Source organism: Cinclus cinclus, chromosome 3 (assembly GCF_963662255.1).
Source record: "Cinclus cinclus chromosome 3, bCinCin1.1, whole genome shotgun sequence".
Classification (NCBI taxonomy): domain Eukaryota; kingdom Metazoa; phylum Chordata; class Aves; order Passeriformes; family Cinclidae; genus Cinclus; species Cinclus cinclus.
This window is the reverse complement of record NC_085048.1, coordinates 116,843,823-116,858,282: the sequence shown is the minus strand read 5'-3', so window position 1 is coordinate 116,858,282 and position 14,460 is coordinate 116,843,823. Positions and strand designations below refer to the sequence as shown.

The following is a 14,460-nucleotide window of genomic DNA, read 5'->3' as shown; positions in this document are numbered from 1 at the left end:
CCACGGTTCTGTAGGCTCTCTTTCTGAAGTAGGTAGATTCCTCTTCAAAAATGTGTCTGGGCTGCCAGGAACATTCTCATTATTTAATACCTCTCTGCTTTGCCCAGCAGTGGGAGCTGGGCTAGGTACCAGGCCAGGAATGTGGCTGGTTAAACCCAGGTTGAGGACTGTTAACCTGGAGTGAAACTTCAGTGTTTTGGTGCAGTAACCCTGCAAGGTTACTTAAACCCACCAAGGGGAACTTGGTGTTCATGCTGCAGAAGGGGTTACCACATGTGTGCTTGGCCCACATAGGAACAGCATGGTCTGTGTGGCTCTTACATTGCTAAAGGTGCCGTAAATGATTAGCATACATTTTCTGCTTTTGAATTATCCATAATAGCATTTTTTATTCCCCTAAATTACCTCCAAGGAAGAGCCTTGCAGATAGTCTGAAGAAAGCAGCCCCAAACACCTAGCATCATCCTCAGCAAATTAGACACAGAGGCCTTTGGAATGCTCTGCTGGTTTTATGGAGGATGAAGTTGTAACTGAGAAGCAGCGTCTGCACTTTAGGTTAAATTCAGACATTTTCCATGCTAAAATAATTCCATCTTCTTCATTTGCTTCCTTTTCCTGTAGATCCCTTTCCAGTTGATACATTTTATACTGACAGTTTTTACAGATTTTGGCACTGGTCTAACAAAATTCCTGACCAAAATCCAGACAGGAATTTATTGTATCTCTTTCCTAGCCAGCTGCTGTTCATTTGGGATAGCGAGGAAGGCGGCTTTAAATACGTATTTTAGTTTTAGTATATGGAGTGAGCGTAGGGCTGTTTTGCACTTTATAACACTGGAAATGTAGGTTAGCTGTTACATGTGGGCCATTCTGATGGATGGAAGCAAAAGAGATGAGGAATGACTGAAGGAATGACTGAAGCAGAGCAGGCTGGTCCATTTCTGAAGTTTATATTAATAGTGGGATCATGAAATTTTTCATCTTCAGTTATGCAGACAGTCCCAGAATCAGTCTTCACATCCTGAAGCAATCCAAATCCCCTATTTCTCTGAGCAGTTTGATGAATTGTATCTAGCATGTAGTGGCCATAGGAATGTAATGGTCCTGCTGTCCATCCATACCGTTACAGCACATTCATCCTAGAGAAATCCTCCAGTATCTTTCAGACAAAATTATCATCATGACTGTAGCCTTTTTTATGATGTCAGCAATCAGTAGGGAAGGAAAGTGTGCCATCTGTGTGAGCTGGTATTTTAACCTGGGAAGGGAGCAGCCAAGCTCGGGCAGCACGGATTTGTTTAGAAGATCCTGGGTGAGCAGAGTGCAGTGAAGGCTCAGAGTTCCCAAGAGTCAGGACTGGTCACCTTTTCTGACTCTACAGGTCAAACCCTTCCCTCAGTGCTCTCTTGGGGGGTGAACCTAAATCATTACTCTGGATTTAGGAGCAGTAGTGGCGTGAAAAGGATTTCCTGGCTGTGGTGCAAAATGACACCAGTGTAGCAGCATTCCTGCATTCTTGAAATTGTAGTACTGCTTGTCACATTAGCAGTACCCACTTATCTTGCAAATGGGATTCTTTATAATTCTAACTAGAAGGATGGGAGTGCTGAGAAGTCAGCCTTCCCTAGAAGCTCCTGGAGAAATGCCTTGAGAGACTCCACTGAGTGGTTCCCTGAAGATGCTGCAAGTGATGCTGTTTGAGGTCATATAAAAATGCCCAAAAGGATAATGGTTAAGTTCCCCAAGAGAAGGCTGGGAAACCTAGGAGAAGTGTGGTCCCAGCTGAGGATTGGAGAGATGGCTTTACTCCCTGTAGCCTTCCTTTGTAATGTTAGGTTGATGTCTCACAAAAATCATGTTTTATAAAGTATTTGGGGTCTTTAAGATGCAGGTTAGCTTCTTAGGTTAGACTCAAAGCCTCTAAAAGTGGCACTTTAATGGCTTCCCAGCTTTGTGGACATGCATCTGGGTTCTTGTCTTGGACAGTGACTGTAACTGGGGCTCTGCCATGGAGACAGCTGCACCAGAGCCTGTGATGTGCCTGGTACACAGCCCTGCAGGCAGTAACTTGTCTCCTTGTCTGACCTGCCTCAGTGCTAAATCAGGTCCAGCCTGTGTTAGTGTGCCATGATGCATTGATACAGACAATTTTTCAGCACCTGAGGCTCTGGTTAAGATGAGGGAAGAAATAAGGTGAGAGTAGGGAAGAAATCACGCACTTGTGTGTGTCCTTGTTTATTTTCCCCCACTGTGAAGCATTAATTGGTGTCTGAATGTAAAATTTCCCCTGTTTGTTCTTGCAGGACTCATATAGGAATTATGTAATGGTATAATAGTACTAGGGATGGCAGAGGTCACGTGGAAGTGGAATGTTGTGAAATGCTGTCAGGTCCTAAGGATGCTCCTCTGATAAGACTCCTCCTTTGGCAAAATAGGGAGTAGGCACAGTTATCTGTGATGTAATGGTCTGACTTGGCATTTACAACTTGCATGCCATTGTTTAGCAGCTCAGCAGTTTAGGATTATGGAAATACATGCAGAGAGAAATATTGCTGTTTGAAATTGTGAGATGGTTTGATAAACTTCCTTCTTTTCCAGATTCGGTTAAACAGCAGAGGACTTATCTATTCTGTTGGTCTCCTGCTGGCATCAGTTTTTGTCACAGTATGTATATAGTCTTTTGTTCTTCTTTTCCAAAAGAGGGATATTTATAGACGTTTTCTTCACCTGCTCCTTTCTCACCTCCAGCAGAAACAGTGATTGCAAAGTTTGTTGTTATGGGATAGGATGCTCCCTGCTGTTGGAAGCTCCCCAAAGCCTTGTTCTGGCTCTTTGCAGGAGCTGTCACTCCCATGGGATGGCACTCCTTCCTGCCTGTGTGTTTTCCATGAGAAGAGCCTGGGAGAGTCATTCTGTGCTAGAGCTGAAGCAGGTCCCTTGATGCATGATGAGATCCACTGTAGTGTGAGACAAGCAGACAAAATGCTGACCAGGTTGCTTGGCCCTCTCTAGGATCCTTCTGAAATACAACACAGTCTAGAAAAAACAGTGCCTGACAATGTTTCTGTTGAAACGAGTTGTTGGTGTTCCCAAACCTTGCCCAGAAGTTATAGAAGAGGAATGATATGACATCTTTAAAATCTGGAATGGGAGGGCATCCTGTGCAATGCACACCAATACAATTCCCACATACAGAAGACTTCAATCTTTGATGGGAACAAACTATGCAAAGTCAAGCAGTCTAAGACTGTGTGGCTCTAGATTGAGATGCAGAGGACCACATGAAGCATTTTGAGTTAAAAAAAAGAAAAAAAAGGGAACCTGGTCTTTAAATCCATTTCTGATTGAATTAAATGGGATTGTTCTTACCAAAATGAAATTCACTACAGAAACTTAAGGTGAGGTGATGTAAGTCAGGGTGGTTTCTGTGACTGCTGCTCTGATTTACCTGAGCTATGGTTTTCAGCACAGTCGGTGCAGTCCGTGATTGCTTCCAACTAATTATCATCAGTAAGGGGACAGCCCTCTTTTGGCTCCTGTAGCTGAGGAGGGGATTTACCACTTTATTCAAAATGTTCCTGTTGTGGTGGCTTACTCTGTGTTTATTGTAGGTTTTTGGTGTCCACATGAACAAATGGAAACTGGATAAGAAGCTAGGGTGTGTGTGCCTTTCCCTTTACGGCATCTTCCTGTGTTTCTCCATCATGACAGAATTCAATGTTTTCACTTTTGTGAACTTGCCAATGTGCAGAGATCACTAACGCAGGTGGCAGACTGTCGGGAGGAGCTTCCTCTTTACCTGTGCAATACAAGCCACGGCTGGCATCTCCTGGATGCAGTGCACCTCCGAGTTGTGACCTATATCCTGTTCACTGTTCATAGGACCCGTGGCCCCGCCTAGGTTTGCCCTCTCCCTGGCCCCCACAACCTGGAACAATCCTTCATCGATGTGAAGAGTGTTTTTCAGCATCCCTGCGATTTCCTAGCTCAGTTTTTGAACAGTGTGACTGGGACTCAAGAGGAACTGGCTGCTAAGTGGCGTTAAGCCAGTCAAAACTGGTCTGCTACAATTCCTTCTTTTTTAAGTTATTTGATGGAAGACTAATTAATTTATGACTTAAGACTATTGCTACAGTGCAGAAGAGGGTACGTCGTATGGAGGTTGACTTTCAAGGAGAATCATGGGAAATTTTTTTTTGGTTGTGGGGGGTTTTTTGTTTGTTTTTAGCTTTTAGTTTTGGGTTTGCAGGGTTTTTTTTTGTTTGTTTGTTCGGGGGTGGGGCTGTTGTTTTGTTCGTTTTGGTTTGGTTTTTTTGTTTTTTTTCTTCACTTGCCAGAGACGAACATTCTCTTTTGCATCTTCTCCTTCTGAGTGCTGGGTCTCCTGTAACAATCCAAAGGCCACAGGGCAGTGTAAAGTGGAAATGCAATTCAAGGTACTCAGCATAAGAATGGATAAAAGAAGATTGTCAAGGAAAAAAACTGATGACTTTTTACTATAAATAGTTCACCTTGTACAGGTTTGCTAAAGAATGCAAGCTAAATGTGGATTCGAAGGGGTAAACACTGCTACCATTTTACTATGAATGTTGGAGTTTTATTACTACAGTGTTTGATATTTCCAAGCAATAGTTCGATCGCCAGCCCAGGAGGGCTACCAAGGAGGTGTCCTGGTTTTTAATGGTCTGCACATGGAATTGGAAGGTCAGAACTTTCTCTGCTTCATCAGATTTCTTGTTTTGGGGGGATTCAGTAGTTCATGTCTTATTCGTTCTGAGAAGGACATAAGTACATGTGAAAACTACAGACACTGTTAAGTGTCTTTCACTTTACAGTGAAAGCTACAGACACTGGTTTCTTTAAGAGGAAAGAGGCATATTTTGCACAGACATAGTTACTGAAGTCATAATTTGCCATTCTTTAAAGAATACACTGGACCTGGCGAGATACTTGTCATCTTAAGCAGTTGAACTTACCTGATAACAGATCGTGTGGGTTCATCACTCCTCCTTTTGGGAGGGAGGAAGACACAGACAGAGATGGCACATTTTAAAATGTGGAATATCTTCAATGCAGACTCGCTCACAGATCTTAAGTTATTGTGAAAGTTTAGCTATTCATTGTTCCAATTTCCTTGCTAGATTTTGTATAATTCTGTATTAATATGCAGGCAGATTCCACCCGAGATACACCATCACTGCTTCATTTGTATGTATTGATACTGTGGGTTCTTGCCACTGTGGCTCTTGTATTACTTTAAGCACTGATCACTTCTGATCCATTTGGTATATTTTTTCCTCTTGTATATGTTCTGCTATGAAATGTATTAAGAGACTACCACCTAGGTGAATGTTTTTGTCTATGGTACAAACAGTGGCAAATAATAGTAATGGTACAGCAAACCCTATGTAACGTAAAAAAAAGGAAAAAAAAAAAAAAAACGTGAAGCACCAAACCCTAAACTATAGCAGGAAAAGAAGGAGCTCCAGTTTAAAAGAAAAAAGAAGAGCCACATTCTGTTCACAGATGAAAAGCCAATTTTTATTTCATTTGCACTTTTGGAATTGATTTTTTCAATCCGGTTTTCTTTGGGCAAAATGTTGTAAATGAATAGATTTACAGCCTGTGGTTTCCCTTCAGCTTAGCTGCTTTTCTTTGTTTGTTACACCAAACACTTGGAGGCACTGGCAGCTCTGGCACTGTGCATGGCAGCGAAGTCCTGTGGAAGAAGCCACGTCCTGCTGGCCTCGCTCGGGGAACAACGTGTACCAGTGGATCCCTGGCAAGAAGGAGGAAGGGTCCAGGGACAGGCAGTGTAGAGAGAGTGGATGGCATGCCTGCATCGCCAGTTTTCATCCTGGAAAGCAATTGTGTTGCTGCTTGTTGAACTCTGCAGCTGAGGTTTGAGCAGCCTTCTGTGCCCACAGGACATCCTCTTGCATTAGGGAGCCCACATTAGGGAGCCCACTGTACCTTCCTGTTGTTGGGTTTTTGTTTCTTTTGTTGTTGTTGTTGTTAATAAGATGAATAATAATAATAATAATAATAATAATAATAATAACAACCACTAAAATGCCTAAAATGCTTCCTTAAGTCAAATGATGTTTGCAGCGAGATGGCATGTGTCACTAAAGCCACCCCACAAAAATGCAGCTCCACTTCACAGCGAGATGCAGTTGCTCCTAAGCAGAGTGTGTCCTCGCTGATAAGGGGAAGGAAAAAAAGATGAGAAGTTTCATATCAGGGCCTATTATTTCTTCTATTTTGAATATTTATACTGCTGCTCCAATGGAGCCAGTTGGATCTATTTCTGCGAAATAGCCATTACCTATCCCACAGCACAAAAACTGCACGAGTATTTTTTTAGGAACTTTTCCTACTGGTGTGCATTAAATACTGTAGTAACTGTAGTTTTGTGTTGTGTGTAGAACCTGAAATACCTTGCTTTGATACTTGTGTGTTGCCAGAATGTTCTGCAAGCAGCTTGTTCTAAGCAGAAGCAAAAGGCACCTTGAACTGCCGTTACCTGTGCCGTAGATGGCTCGATAAGCACATCCCAGAGCGATGCTTCCTGCCAGGTGTGCTGATGATTTGCAGCTAAATCGTCAGGTCCAGGCCTGGTTTGGAACAGAGCAGACCAACTGTGACAGGGGAGAGCGTGCCTCTCATGCTTGTTAGCACAGTCACTGTGTAGAAGGCCCCAGAGGGAAAAACCGCCAATTTTTGGCATCCTTCTGCTATGCCATCTCCAAAAGTGGCGTGGGCAGCTGTGTTCCAATGCAGGGCATACTCGGAGCCTTACTGGGCCTTGCAGAGGACTGAGTCTCCCAGGGTTCTCCCCTCCCAGGGGTTCTCTCTGCTCCTGAGGTCAGGCTCTGGAGGACAACCAGTGCCTGGCTTCAACGTTCCCGTGGGAGGCTCCGCTGTGGCCGTGGCCGCCGGAGCCCTGAGCCATCGTCGGATATGGGACCTCAGGAGCCAGCCAGGCTGCCGCAGCCGTGGGGCTGCAGGTGGCTGCTCCAGGGGGAAGGAGGGAGCTGAGGGGCTCTGAGCTCTGCTGGGAGCCACCGGGGAAGCTGGGTTGTGTTGGGTATTTTGGCTGTGATTCATTAGCAGTTTTCGTCTTCTGAAAGCAAGGGTCGCTTTCACGTGCGAGGCTGCTTTTGGACCAGTCAGCTGTTTTTGTTTCCATTCCTAGCAATTTCAGATGATCTTCAATGAGTATTTCAAAGGGAGATTAAAGAGGCTTTTCCTTCATGGAGAGGCTTCACTGCAGTTCTGACTTTGACTTAAGTGTGTGATCCTTGGCTGGCTTCAGATCTGCTTGACATGGATGGCCTTCCTTTGACAGTGTTTCAAAGGCAGAATGATAGGAGAGGGTATGATAAGAGATGGTCTTCAGACATGCTGGGAAAACTGCTTTTGTCCCTACCAAAGGTGAATTTTTTACTTGCCTTTTTTCCCTTTTTTTTTTCTTTAATTTTTGTTTTTCATGTGCTGTGCTTTTTAGTAGACTTTTTTTGTGATAATAACGCCAACATGAAATTGAGTGCATGAGAGATTTTTCACTTGCATAATTTGTTGCTTTTGCTGTGATGCCACTTGCATGCTTCGTTTCCAGCTCTCTGTCCTCAGCTGTGTCTCTGAAATCGATTAGCTTTGGGTTTGTGGTGGTGGTGCTAGTGGAGGACAAGGTGCAGGACTGGGTTTTTTTCTTGACAAAACAAAGCAGCTAGAATGGCAATCAAGTTTTAGGAAAAAAAACAACCTTCAAGGCAGGTGGAGCAACCTGAAAGTAACACTTAATACCCTGCTGTCAAAAGAGGGATTTTTTTAATGTTTTTTCCATTTGGTACTTGTGAGATAAAAATGTACATTCATATTGTTGGAAAACTTTTTAGAAAACCAGAGCTTTCTGCTTATTGACAAATATTTCTTATATTAAGCTTTTTTGGAAACCCTAGTCCTTTCAACTGAGGTTCACAGAGATGCAGTAGTGCCAGGTTTATCTGTTTCAAAGTTACACCCCTGGAGCTTTAAACCTGTTTTACAATATATTTTAAAAATCAATCTCAGTGGACAATGCTTACCTGAATTTAATTCTGCCTTGTACTTTCAAAGTTTCACTTAATCAGCAGCCTCTGCAAGTTAGTCTATGAGAGACTTAAGTCCAGGTAAGAATGTCCCTTTTAGGTTGGTACAACTTGAACTGAATCAGTTTAAAGCCATGGTTTTAAGGAAAGCAGTGGAAGTTTGAGTATTTGAAAGACCTCAGCCACTTCAGGTTTAAGTAGCTGCAGAGTCTAAGTGTGCTGAATGCATGTACCAAGCAGAATGCAAGGCTTAGTTTCAGGAAGAGAGTTGTCAGTATTCAGGGACTTGAGTGAAATCCGACCTTGGTGAAATCAGGGGCAGAACCCCTGTGACTGTTGTAGGGGCAGCAATGGGTTTGTAGCAGTGAGTCCTGGAAGGGATGGGGACACTGTGAATTTTTTTGCGTGAGTGGCCTTCTTATTTTCTTACCTGAATAGATAAATTACTATTAATTAATAAGACCAAGCATCTTTCAGAGAATTTACATGAAAACTCTGTTAACACTTAGTGGCCTCAAATCTGAAGCACGAATCCCAAAAGCATCTACTTCTGCCCAAACTGCTTGTACTTGTCTGGCTGAATCTGCAGAATCAAGCTCTGGTGAGGACTTGATTGCTGCCTTTTGGAGAAGTTCACTTTATTTCTGGGAAAGCTATAGGGTAAGAAATGCCAGTCTGTTTCTTTGTGCCCTGGGGATCTAAATTGCCCGTGAACTTGATTCTTTTCTGGTCTGAAACAGTCTGACATCTAGTCCAAGTTATCCAAGTTTGGGTCGAAGCACCTAATTTCAGGAAGGCTTCCAGAAAGAAAAAAAAAAAAAAAAAAAGCATAGATTGTTTAAAGCAACATATTTTAATATGTATTTATCTAGCAAAAATTACTTTATTGTGGTATTTTTTTACGTAAGTTTCTGGTTTTTTAATAAGATTTTCAGGAAGAGTTTGAAACTCTCCACACCAGGACAACCTGACAGAAATCTTGTCAGTGTAGTCTTCGTCTGCCAGGTAGGATTTGAACAGTGCCAAAAGGCAAGGTGATAATTTCACAGCAGCAATTCAACATAACATTTTTGTTACCAGCTGAGGAGGAACACAGCACTGTGTGCCTGACCCTGTGACGATGTTTGTGGTTGGTTACAGACCTGCTCCAGTGCTGAGCATTTGTTATTTAGGTTTTTCATTGGTGTGCCTGAGCACAACGCCAGACCTTGGCTTCCCAGAGGAGCGCTGCCTGCTGCTGAACTTTCTGTCCTGTCAGGAGAGGAGAGGGCTGCTGGGGCACAGGCCCCTTGGCTACTGGTTACTGCTGCCAGCCTGGGATGACACTTGCTCCTTTTTCAGAGCAGGGGCGTGTGTTTCCCTGAGGAGCAAGTCTTTCCTTCCCTCTGGTCAGGGTTGCTTTTGGCCGATAAATGCTGGAGCAGGGGAGGGAACAAGGGCTCCTTTCACTTCTCGTGTGTAGAGGCAGGTGTTGGGTGGCAGGTGCTCTGTCATGGGACGACTTTGGATGGAGCCTGTATAAATGTTGGGATGTTCTGTGAAATCTCTCCCAGCAGCAGACATCCCTGTACACCCGGCAGCCACCCGCTTGCTTCCTTATTTCATCTTGCTCCTTGTGTTTCCAGGATTGAGAATTTTGCTTTCACTTTCTCATAAGCTGCATCCCTCTGGCTTTGAAGGCTGGCTCACATCCTATTTTCTGTAACACAGAGTTAAATGCACTGGGCTAGCACAAATAGTATGCAGGTTTTGATCCAGAAAGCTGGATGGGAGAGAATGCAAGGAGATCCTTGCTTGGCACACCAGCCTCCAAGCACCTGACTCCAAACAGCAAAAGCTGCCTGCCTGGAAAGTGCCCCAAGCCCCTGGGATAATCAGGCACTGCACAGGACCTAGGGACACTTCTCATGTGTTTTAGGAGACTCCCTCAAGGGAATTTTGCACCCTTTGCAAAGACGTGCATTATACTGTAAATATGGTTGATCTAATTAAGGGATTCTAGATCTGACCTGGGCCTTTTACATTTGTGAAGCCAGATTATACTATGGGAGTTTTACTGAGGGACTCACTCACAAGTTCATATAAATTATTAACAGGTTTTTCATGTTCGTGTTTGTTTTTTTTTTAATAACATAGATTTGTATTCAAGCAAAATACAATATTTATACATATATACACACTTTACCTAGTAAAGTATATGTGTTAACTGTTGTTAAATTGAAGCCCTGTGGTAACCAGCTGTTTCTGCATAGGAGTGAATTCTTCTGGCAAGTGCTAAGATGCTGTATAGGTGTAAGATGCTATATAGGACATACACATTTACACATACCTATTTATAAACTCAAGCAAAGTTTGTAGTTGTTTTAGCAAGGTATTGTGAGTGGTGCCTGGCAGTTGCCTATCTGTAATACATCTGTGTACATTCAGTAATATTTCTAATTGTTGTTAGTCATTTGAAATTCCAGTTCTATTGCTGAATATAAAGTCAGCTTCAGGGTAAAAAAAAAAAGAGCGTGTGTGAGACATTGAGGAGGTCAGAAAGTTCTTTACTGCAGTATTTATGTATTTTATTTATTTATTTATCAAACAAAGTATGATGAGCCCCTGGTTCAAGAAAACCTTCCCCATGCTGGCAGAAGATTGAGGAACCTAATTTTGGTCCCCTCCTAAAGATAATGCCGGGTTTCCCTGGATCAGGGGCCAAGCAGACTAAGCTATTTAAAGCATTGTTCCGTCCTTTTAAGTGGCCATAAAAAGGGATGAGACCTTCTCAAATGCTTCTTTGTAACTTCTGTTAGTAGAGAAGCTGACAAATGCTGGGAGATCCAAAGATGGTTCTGCAGCTGATCTCTAAGAGTAGAAATATGTAAATAGTAAATACTTCTTGCACTTTTAATACTTGCAATATCATTGTCATGAGGTATCATTTGCAATAACCAAAATTTACTTTTCATAAGCTACCTACAAGTAGATTTTTTAAATGATTGTTTTTAGGGTTTTTTTGTCTTCCCCTTTCATTAAGTTAATAATCTTCCTTTGGCTTGTTTTCCCCAGTTCTTTCAACAGTAAGTGACTGGCTCTGGTTAAATGTGAAGATCCCCCTAAACCAGGTGTTATGTGCCAGCTAATGCTCGGGGGAAGCTGACATTTATTGTCCTGGCCTTATGACAGGGTTGTTCCCATTTACAGCAGGCAAGGACCTCCCACCCTGGAATCCTGCAGCAAAAATGGTCCCACCACTCACAAACACAACACTCTCCTATTTCCACCACGCTGGTTCGGTTTCAGGGGGATCAGCGGATCTCCAGTGTAGAAGAATCCTATCACATCAGCACTATCAGTGTGGATACAGTAGGGCTTACAACAGCAACAATGGAGTCCTTTTACAGGCAGTGTATTGGAGGGGACTTTATTTTGCCAGCTTTTAAAGACATGGGGGGATTTTAGATCCAGAAAAACAAAAGGAAGATAAAGGCTGATTGCACAAAGTACAGCCTCAATCTTGCATGAAAGTGTGTGTAATGTTCAAGTGTTGCATGGAGTGCCCATATTCTGTAAAGCAGAGCTCAGCTGAGTTGTTCATCCTTGGTTTTCAGAAGCAAAAACAACTTTCTTCTCTCATGTTTCTCACTGCTGAGTCAGGACCTCTGAGTGCAACATGCCTTTCTGTATCATGGAACTGCCTCTTGAAATTACTCATAGATGGAGTGAGCACACAGAGATTGAACCACAACAGGTTTTTTAAAGAAGCCAAAGCAAGATGCTTGTGTAGTGACTTCATTCTGAAGCAGTTTTTTTTTTAAAAAAAAAGAGGCCAGAAGCAAAGGGCATGAAGTAGGAATCTGTAATCATACAGCACCAGTGGAAAGCAAGTGCAAGCAAAAAGAGTACAGCATCACAAAAATTGTCTAATTTAGAGACTGGCAGGTTTCACAGGGTTCACATTTACATGATGATTTTCCTGGATGCTACCTGATCTTTGCAGCCCTTGGTCTTTGGTCAGGAAAGGTGAGTAGTACTATGTCCCTTTCTAAGGGAGAAAGGAGAGAGATGCCTAACTCAATGTCTCCAACTCTTACCCTGGCTGCCCATGATGCAGGCAGTATTTGTGTGAGATGACTAATGGAGTGTTACCTTCATCCTTGCATCGTATCTTTGCTTTCAAGCTGGAAACCCTACTAGGAAGATTTGGGTTTGGTTTGGAGTTGTGTGGTTTCTTTTTTTTTTGTTTGTTTGTTTGTTTGTTTGTTTTGGTTTTGTTTTTTTGGTGTTTTTTTGGGTTTTTTTTTTTTTTTTGGTTGGTTGGTTGTTTTTTTTGTCTGTCCAAGTCCTGTGCAATACAAACCCTCCTGGCAAGGCATCTGGTGATGGTTTGGGCATTCCACTTGCTGGTGCATTCCTCAGAGCTTCAGCCAGTGGGAGGTGTGGGAGGGCAGGAGTGGCACTTCTGCTGGGCCCAGCAGAGGTGGGGGCGTGACAAGCAGTGGAAGGAACACTTCTGCTGAACACTCCAGCACAGGCCTGGCAATGGGAGTTGAGACTCAGGTAAATCAGGATTCCACAGAACAAAAAGGTGAGCAGACAGACCTGTTAATCCTCAAGTGTGCTGCGCAAGCTTCAGCCCCTTGCGGTGTTTTTTCCAAGCCAAGCTCAAACTGTCGTGCGTATGTGGTGCCGAGCCAAAGGCAGCCAAGCTCTGCACCCATGGTCAGCCTGGCATCACCAGGACATGTGGGGACAGCAGCAGGGCCAGCACTCTGTCTGGGGGGGTGTTTAAATCATTTCAGGGCTCAGCAGTCAGCTGTTCAAGTTCTGACAATTTCACAGAGCTATGATGGAAAGTTAGGGTTTGTGCTGTTGCTGAATTAGGCTGCTGAATGCGATCCCTGCCTGGCTTGTTCTGAAACAGAGGGCTGAGAGCTGGTCAGTCACTGAACCATGGGCATGGTGAGGTCTCTGCTTGGTGATACAGTCACAGCATCAAGAAGCACAGCAATAAAAGCGACTGATAGGAGCACTTTTTGTTTGATTTGGGATCAAACTACACTGTCTGGGTCCCTTATCTCTGGCCTATTCTGTGATACTTCTAATTGTAAGGAAAAAACGTAGGTGGAACCGAGTGCAAATGTACATATAATGTATGTTAATTTACAACCAGACAGAAAGCAAAACAAGCAGTGGTTTCTGGTAATACAATTCTACTCAAAATAGTTTTCTGTTAAGTCAACTTAAAAGTGTTAAAATGGTGGAGCCACAGACAAAACATTTGTTACCTTTTGAAATGAGTTGCAATGGTTTTGTCATACTTGTACAAGTGTTATAGGTCAGCCTTTCTGTATGTTTTTACAACTTACTGTAGAGTAGTCTTCTATGCATAGCTGTTCCACTTGCCTGTGTTAAGTTACAAATCTAACAGAAATGAAAGCATGCATTTTTCTCTGTTTGCTGGTAACCTATGAAATTAGAAACTTGTATTTCTGTGTTTTTAATGTGTTATACTATAAACAAAATTCACAGCACTATTGTCTATGGAATATCAAAAAGTTTTATTAGAATTAATTACTTTAAATGTTTTGTCAATTGATTTAATAATGTGTCAGACATCTACACTAAGACAATATAATGTTTATCAATAAAAATATCCTCTCTTTGTACTAACTTAACATTTCAGGGTGTGCTTAGACATAGGACTAGAGCACCCCTGTAGGTTACAATCCCAGTGATTTATTAATTTTTGGCTTGATTTTGAGAATACTTTATACCCCTCGTTTGACCTGAGCACTGGATTAGGGAGTGAAGGAAGAAGAAAAGAGTTTTTATACTTAGTATTACCTGTGCCACCGAATGTGTGTTTGCTGTGAAGGTGTGTGCACCACAGCAGTTCCTTTAGAAGCGATCCAGGACATGCAGGAATCTCTGCAGAAACAGACAGTCTGGGAACTCTATTTGGTATTATATGGAGAGTCAAATTCTTCTCTTTTACAGCAGTACGGATCTGGAATTACTGCCCTGGCGTTAGTTAATCTCTTGTAGCACAGGGAAGCGGGTGTTGATGGTCACCAGTGCCCGTGCCTGCTCAGACAGCCGCAGTGATGAGAGCCAGTCCCCCCTCTGAAGCAGTTCTGGGGTAATGTTTTCAGTAATGCTTGGAATAATAATGAGGGGTGGGCAGCTTCCCTTGGAGTGCTGCAGGGCACCTGTGGGCAGGGCTGCTCAGAAGCCCCTGCTTTGAGAGAGGAAAATACTTCTGCTTCTTTTCTGCTGTGCACCAGCTAGGGAGCTGCAGTTCCCCCCCAGCTCAGCCTGCCTTGGTAACAGGATGCTTCTTCCTCCTACCTCATCCCATGGGACACTTGAGCTGCTCCCC

At 43.1% G+C, this 14,460-nt stretch overlaps 1 protein-coding gene across 1 annotated transcript in view; it reads left to right on the top strand.

Annotated features, from left to right (window-relative positions):
- The window catches only part of SLC24A3 (solute carrier family 24 member 3), a 42,926-nt gene extending 36,967 nt beyond the window's left edge, over positions 1 to 5,959 (top strand). The window contains exons 13-14 of the mRNA XM_062490733.1: positions 2,599 to 2,664; positions 3,612 to 5,959. Of these exons, the coding sequence (XP_062346717.1) occupies positions 2,599 to 2,664; positions 3,612 to 3,761 (216 nt within the window). The 3' untranslated portion in view covers positions 3,762 to 5,959. The remainder of the gene's footprint in view (positions 1 to 2,598; positions 2,665 to 3,611) is intronic.
- The last annotated feature ends 8,501 nt before the right edge of the window (positions 5,960 to 14,460 follow it).